Below are 8021 nucleotides of genomic sequence, written 5' to 3'. Positions count from 1 at the left end.
CAGCCAGTAGAGGAGCTATTTAGACTAAAGACTACAGCCTGTAGAGGAGCTATTTAGACTAAAGACTACAGCCAGTAGAGGAGCTATTTAGGCTAAAGACTACAGCCAGTAGAGGAGCTATTTAGACTAAAGACTACAGCCAGTAGAGGAGCTATTTAGACTAAAGACTACAGCCAGTAGAGGAGCTATTTAGACTAAAGACTACAGCCAGTAGAGGAGCTATTTAGACTAAAGACTACAGCCAGTAGAGGAGCTATTTAGGCTAAAGACTACAGCCAGTAGAGGAGCTATTTAGACTAAAGACTACAGCCAGTAGAGGAGCTATTTAGACTAGACTACAGCCAGTAGAGGAGCTATTTAGACTAAAGACTACAGCCAGTAGAGGAGCTATTTAGACTAAAGACTACAGCCAGTAGAGGAGCTATTTAGACTAAAGACTACAGCCAGTAGAGGAGCTATTTAGACTAAAGACTACAGCCAGTAGAGGAGCTATTTAGACTAAAGACTACAGCCAGTAGAGGAGCTATTTAGACTAAAGACTACAGCCAGTAGAGGAGCTATTTAGACTAAAGACTACAGCCAGTAGAGGAACTATTTAGACTAAAGACTACAGTCAGTAGAGGAGCTATTTAGACTAAAGACTACAGCCAGTAGAGGAGCTATTTAGGCTAAAGACTACAGCCAGTAGAGGAGCTATTTAGACTAAAGACTACAGCCAGTAGAGGAGCTATTTAGACTAAAGACTACAGTCAGTAGAGGAGCTATTTAGACTAAAGACTACAGTCAGTAGAGGAGCTATTTAGACTAAAGACTACAGCCAGTAGAGGAGCTATTTAGGCTAAAGACTACAGCCAGTAGAGGAGCTATTTAGGCTAAAGACTACAGCCAGTAGAGGAGCTATTTATACTAAAGAATACAGCCAGTAGAGGAGCTATTTAGACTAAAGACTACAGCCAGTAGAGGAGCTATTTAGACTAGACTACAGCCAGTAGAGGAGCTATTTAGACTAAAGACTACAGCCAGTAGAGGAGCTATTTATACTAAAGACTACAGCCAGTAGAGGAGCTATTTAGACTAGACTACAGCCAGTAGAGGAGCTATTTAGACTAAAGACTACAGCCAGTAGAGGAGCTATTTATACTAAAGACTACAGCCAGTAGAGGAGCTATTTAGACTAGACTACAGCCAGTAGAGGAGCTATTTAGACTAAAGACTACAGCCAGTAGAGGAGCTATTTAGACTAAAGACTACAGTCAGTAGAGGAGCTATTTAGACTAAAGACTACAGTCAGAAGAGGAACTATTTAGACTAAATACTACAGCCAGTAGAGGAGCTATTTAGACTAAAGACTACAGCCAGTAGAGGAGCTATTTAGACTAAAGACTACAGTCAGTAGAGGAGCTATTTAGACTAAAGACTACAGTCAGTAGAGGAGCTATTTAGACTAAAGACTACAGTCAGTAGAGGAGCTATTTAGACTAAAGACTACAGTCAGTAGAGGAGCTATTTAGACTAAAGACTACAGCCAGCAGAGGAGCTATTTAGACTAAAGACGACAGTCAGCAGAGGAACTATTTAGACTAAATACTACAGCCAGTAGAGGAGCTATTTAGACTAAAGACTACAGCCAGTAGAGGAGCTATTTAGACTAAAGACTACAGTCAGTAGAGGAGCTATTTAGACTAAAGACGACAGTCAGTAGAGGAGCTATTTAGACTAAAGACGACAGTCAGTAGAGGAGCTATTTAGACTAAAGACTACAGTCAGTAGAGGACTGTAATATCCCGCTCACACACCTGAGAGTCAAACAACAACAGCTTTATTTTATCACTGAAGTTTTGAGTTCACATTCAGGAAAAGTTGAAATGAACATTAAACGCACAATACTGTTCATAGAGAAGATATTAGACAATAATATTAAATTAAATTGCATTTCATCTAAGATGTGATTACATCATGACATGATATTTATCATAACAGGTCATACAGGACAGCACTGACATCTAACAGACTCATCATCTCATGATCAGTCCGTCAGCTGGAGGAGACGTAATCCGGCGCTAGTGTCCCGCTAGCATCGACTCACATGAACCATCGGGTCAGTTCCTATCGGTTCACCCTGGGGTGAGGCGAACCGGTCAGTTCTACCCAGTTCACCCTGGGGTCAGGCGGACCGGTCAGTTCTACCCGGTTCACCCTGGGGTCAGGCGGACCGGTCAGTTCTACCCGGTTCACCCTGGGGTCAGGCGGACCGGTCAGTTCTACCTGTCTCGGCCTCGGCAGGCGCGTGCAGCTTCTGGTGCTTTTTCAAGGACGACTGGTCACTGTACCTCTTCCCGCAGGTCGAGCAACAGAACAGCTTTTCCTTGGTGTGGACCAGCTCGTGTCTCTTCAGGTGTCCAGCACGGCTAAAGCTCTTCCCGCAGTGACCGCAGATGTGCTGCTTCTCTCCGGTGTGGGTCAGCTGGTGCAGCTTGAGGCTACTGGCCACGGTGAAGCTCTTCCCGCACTGACCGCAGGAGTAAGGACGCTCTCCCGTGTGCATGCGCTTGTGGATGGTCAGGTGTCCGGCCTGGCTGAAGCTCTTACTGCACAGCTCGCAGCGGTATGGCTTCTCTCCGGTGTGGATCCGGTAGTGAGTCCTAAGGTCGCCCATCCCACTGAAACGCTTCCCGCAGTGTCCGCAGGCATACGGCTTCTCTCCGGTGTGTATCCGCTGGTGGCTGCGCAGGTTTCCGGCATTGCTGAAGCTCTTCCCGCACTGACCACAGGTGTACGGCCGCTCTCCGGTGTGTGTGCGCAGGTGCACTTTGAGCTGGTTGTGCTCGCTGAAGCGCTTCCCGCACTCCGCACATCCGTACGGACGCTCTCCAGTGTGGATGCGGCGGTGGATGCGGAGCTGACTCTGGTGTCCATAGCTCTTCCCGCACAAGTTGCAGACGAACGGCCGCTCTCCGGAGTGTGTGCGCTGGTGGTTCCTCAGGATATCGGCACGCTCGAAGCCCTTCCCGCACTGAGCACAGGTGTGTGTCTTCTCCGTGCCCTGGGGATTACAGGTGTGTGTCCTCTCCGAGCCCTGGGGATTACAGGTGTGTGTCCTCTCCGAGCCCTGGGATCCGCAGGTGTGTGTCCTCTCCGAGCCGTGGGGATCGCAGGTGTGTGTCCTCTCCAAGCCCGAGGGATCGCAGGTGTGTGTCCTGTCTGAGCCGTGGGATCTCAGGTGGATGTGGAGCGAGGCCTTGTGTTTGAAGCTCCGGTTGCATTGACCGCAGCTCAGATCTCCGAATTTGGGTGGAGACGATCCTGAAAATCCCTCAGACAGGGCGTCTGGTCTGGACTCTTCATCCGAGAGGACACTGAACCCCGGCTCCTCCACAGGACACAGGTGTGTGTCGGACACCACAGTCACCTTCACCTCGCAGGCACTGAGCTTCAGCTCCGGACAGGTGAATGGGAGCTGGCGTTCTGAGTTCTCCTCCGTATTCTCCATTTTGATTTCTCTCGGAGAAGTGTGAGGGTTGGTGAGGTCAACAGCACACGCATCCTCAGGCTCAGGGTCGGGCTTCAAGGACACACACGTTCCTGTCGCTTGATCCTGTTGTTCTGGAGTGTGTGCTGTCGATCGGCTCTGATTCTGGTCTTTATATTCACTTAGAGCAGAAGAAAACAGACCCTCAGCGAAACCCTTCCTCGAGACGTCACGCTGAGAAACACGATCTTCATCTTCTGCAACACACACACGTTAGGTTTTTGTGAATTGTGGGGATTTTCCATAGGCGTAATAGATTTTACTCTGTACAAACTGTACATTCTGTCCCCCTACACTGCACCTGCCCCTAAACCTACAGATCACACACACACACACACACACACACACACACACACACATTGTGGGTACAGACAGTGTTCAGACCCTCTTACATTTTTCACTCCGTTATATTGCAGCCATTTACTAAAATAATTTAAGTAAAAAATTCTCATTAATGTACACACAGCACCCGATAGTGACAGAATAATACAGAATTGTTGACATTTTTGCAGATTTATTGAAATATTAAAATGAAATATCACATGGTCCTAAGTATTCAGACCCTTTGCTGTGACACTCATATATTTAAAGGTGCCCTAGAACGAAACATTGAATTAACCTTGCCATAGTGAAATAAGAGTTCAGCACATGGACATCATATACAGTGACACTCAAACACCATTCCCTCCCTCTTCATATGTAAATCTCGTTAATCAAAAACACAACGGAAAAAAAGCGCTTCTCAACATAAACCCAACCGTGACGCAAGCATTGGGGATCACTTATAAGCACGCCCCCAACATTTGCATCTGTCCAAACATGTGCATTGTCAGGCGGAACTGACGCAGCCGAATCATTAGAGCTATAAACAAACGACACTGGAGGATAGCAAAAATTTGTTTGCTCGGCCCATTTCAAGCAAGCTTCGCTCAGCGTCTTACCCTGAAGAAAAGGGACGACTGTACTCCTGCAAGCAGTAAGTAGTGATTTATCCACTTATTGACTGGCTGTTTAAACAATTTCTGATTAAATTGAAAGTTTCTTAGAGAGACAGCCTTGTTTGGATGACGCAAGATGCTTACAGTAACAATAAGAAACTCCAAGTACCATACAAAACTAAATAGTGTGTCTAATGACAAAGGTTAATAACATTTTGTATTACAAAATACAACCGTAGATTCGTTACTTACAGATCGTTCACTCGATCCTTCTAGCAAACGTCACCTTTTCCACCATACAAGTTAAAACGACAGTCATTTGACAAGGCTATTCATTTTGTAAAAATATAAGTTATATGAGAACTGAAGTACGTCTATGATGTTTTCACATGCTTGTTCAGAGTACATCACAGACACTGCGTAGCCTACATTGTGACTAACGTTATATAAACATGCAATATCGTTGGCGAAAAAAGACAAGTCTAATATGTAGACTGAATGACACTTTAAGCAGAACATCTCAAATGGAGATTGATAAAATAGAGCTTACTTGTTTATTGGTGTTTTCAGATCATCTGCGCATATGGTTGCCAGATTGGACATGTTTAGGTAAAACACCGGATAGTATACGGGTTGTTTTTCACAGAAAAGCTCTGTTTGGGGAATTTAAATTACTGAAATGAGGCAACCGCAATCACGCAAGCTCTCTCTCGCGCGGATGATCTGAAAACACCAATAAACAAGTAAGCTGTATTTCAGTAATCTCCATTTGAGATGTTCTGCTTAGTGTCTTTCAGTCGGTCTGTGTTCTGTCAGAACTGCTGTGAGCTGCTGAAATAAGCCAATCAAAGCAGAGCTCAACATTAATATTCATGACTGTTCCAAAAAAGGCAAAAACTGAGCATTACATCCTAGGGAAAATTTATAGGGTTGTAAATGGACCTGTAAAACTGTATCTGGACATTTTTTGCCCTTAAATAAGCCACACACCCTTTATGTAGATATCAGAGAACAATTTAACATATTGTTTGAAATCATTCTAGGGCACCTTTTAACTCAGGTGCTGTTCATTTCTTCTGATCGTCCTTGAGATGGTTCTATACCTTCATTTGAGTCTAGCTGTGTTTGATTATACGGATTGGACTTTAGGAAAGCCACACACCTGTCTATATCAGACCTTACAGCTCACAATGCATGTCAGAGCAAATGAGAATCCTGAGGTCAAAGGAACTGCCTGAAGAGCTTAGAGACAGAATTGTGGCAAGGCACAGATCTGGCCACGGTTACAAAAACATTTCTGCTGCACTTAAGGCTCCTAAGAGCACACTGGCCTCCATAAGCCTTAATGGAAGACGTTTGGGACGAACAGAACCCTTCCTAGAGCTGGTCATCCGGGCAAACTGAGCTATTTGGGAGAAGAGCCTTGGTGAGAGAGGTAAAAAAAAGAACCCAAAGATCACTGTGGCTGAGCTCTGGAGATGCAGAGATGGGAGGAAGGTGTAGAAAGGGAACCATCACTACAACCCTCCACCAGTCGGGGCTTTATGGCAGAGTGGCGCGACGGAAGCCTCTCCTCAGAGCAAGACACATGAAAGTTTGCTAAAAAAAAACACCTAAAAGACTCAAAGATGGTGATAAATAAGATTCTCTGGTCAGATGAGACCAATATAGAACTCTTTGGCCTTAATTCTAAGCGGTATGTGTGAAGAAAACCAGGCACTGCGCAACCCGTCCAATACAGTCCCAATAGTGAAGCATGGTGGTGGCAGCATCATGCTGTGGGGTGTTTTTCAGCTGCAGGGACAGGATGACGGGTTGCAAACAAAGGAAAGAGGAATGCGGCCAAGTACAGGGATATCCTGGACGAAAACCTTCTCCAGAGTGCTCAAGACCTCAGACTGGGCCGAAGGTTCACCTTCCAACAAGACAATGACCCGAAGCACAGAGCTAAAATAACGAAGGAGTGGCTTCACAACAACTCTGTGGCTGTTCTTGAATGGCCCAGCCAGAGCCCTGACTTAAACCCAATTGAGCAACTCTGGAGGGACCTGAAAATGGCTGTCCACCAATGTTTGCCATCCAACCTGACAGAACTGGAGAGGAATGGCAGAGAATCCAGGTGTAAAAAACTTGTTCCCAAAAAGACTCATGGCTATATTAGCTCAAAGGGGTGCTTCTACTAAATACTGAGCAGAGTCTAAATAATTAGGACCATGTAATATTTCAGTTTTTCTTTTTTAATAAAACTGCAAAAATGTCAACAATTCTGTTTTTCTGTTGATATGGGTGTGTAAATTAATGAGAATTTTTTTTAACTTAAATGATTTTAGCAAATGGCTGTGAAACAAAGAGTGAAAAATGTAAGGGGGTCTGAATACTTTCCATACCTACTGTACACACAAACATAAAACACACACACACACACACACACAAACATAAAAAAACACGCAAACAAAACACACACACACACACACAAACAAACATAAAACACACATTTTAATTTCTTTATTTGAATCCACCAATCAAATTTTACAGAAAGGATTCAAATATTCTCAGAGGTAGCACAGCTTTGACATTAAGGGTACAAAACATTGCTTACGCCACACAGCAAGGCTGCCTATCACAGCTGATATAGAGCAGAATTTGGCCAGCTGCTTAGACTGTCCTTTTGGTAGCCCTGCCGGCCTTAGTCCACTAACAGTCAGTTTGTGCACATGACCCAGGCTGCCAAATATCAATAGGCATATTTTTTGGAAGTATGTCAAGAACAGAACTGGCAATGAGATCAACAATACGGTCAGGGCGTCACAAACAAACACATAAGCACACACACACAGACACAAACATACAAACACAAACACACAAAACACACAGACACACACACACACACACACACACACACACACACACACACACACACACACACACACACACACACACACACACACACACCTGCTTAATGGCCAGTATAAATCATGAGGAACACATAGAATCATGTAAACTCCGTTTATAATAATACTGAGCTACTGTGTTTTGCAACAGTGACAACTTTAGAAATAAGTAGTATTTTCTCACTGAATTAATTTGTCTTGTTTTCAGAAACTAACATTTCACCCTCTTGTCGTTACTATAATATTTATATCAGATGGGTTTATCAAATAATAATCATAGAAGGAATAAAACTAAAGCAGTGTTTGTATGAGCAGTATAATCGTAATCATGTGCACTCATGCGCAAAACATCGGATGTATTTTTACCTGTTTTGACAGGATTTGTCCTTCTTTTGTCTTTTGCATCCAGTCGTGTCCTCAGATCATCGTTTTCGGACTCGATCCTCTGGATCTGGCGCTGATATTCGCTGACCGTTTGCTCCACTGAGTCCAGGATGTCACTGACCGTCACACGGAAGATTTCATTCAATGAACACTCAAGAAAAGCTTTAAAATCGCCAAACTTCGCCATCTTGACTAAACACACGGAGGAGCTGCAGTGACCACACACCCGCCGCCGCTGGACTCAACGCTGACCCCGCAGGACTTCTTCTTCTTCTTCTT

The 8021-nt window shown here is 44.5% G+C and overlaps 1 protein-coding gene across 1 annotated transcript; it reads right to left on the bottom strand.

Moving 5' to 3' along the window:
* Positions 1-1797: 1797 nt before the first annotated feature.
* Positions 1798-8021, bottom strand: LOC137071682 (zinc finger protein 436). The gene is made up of 2 exons (XM_067439865.1): positions 7725-8021; positions 1798-3726 (listed from the first exon to the last, which is right to left on the bottom strand). The coding sequence occupies exons 1-2, from the start codon at positions 7927-7929 to the stop codon at positions 2243-2245; spliced, it is 1689 nt and encodes a 562-aa protein (XP_067295966.1). The 5' UTR covers positions 7930-8021; the 3' UTR covers positions 1798-2242.

Source organism: Pseudorasbora parva, chromosome 3 (genome assembly GCF_024679245.1).
Source record: "Pseudorasbora parva isolate DD20220531a chromosome 3, ASM2467924v1, whole genome shotgun sequence".
Lineage (NCBI taxonomy): Eukaryota > Metazoa > Chordata > Actinopteri > Cypriniformes > Gobionidae > Pseudorasbora > Pseudorasbora parva.
This window is presented reverse-complemented; position numbering and strand designations above follow the sequence as displayed.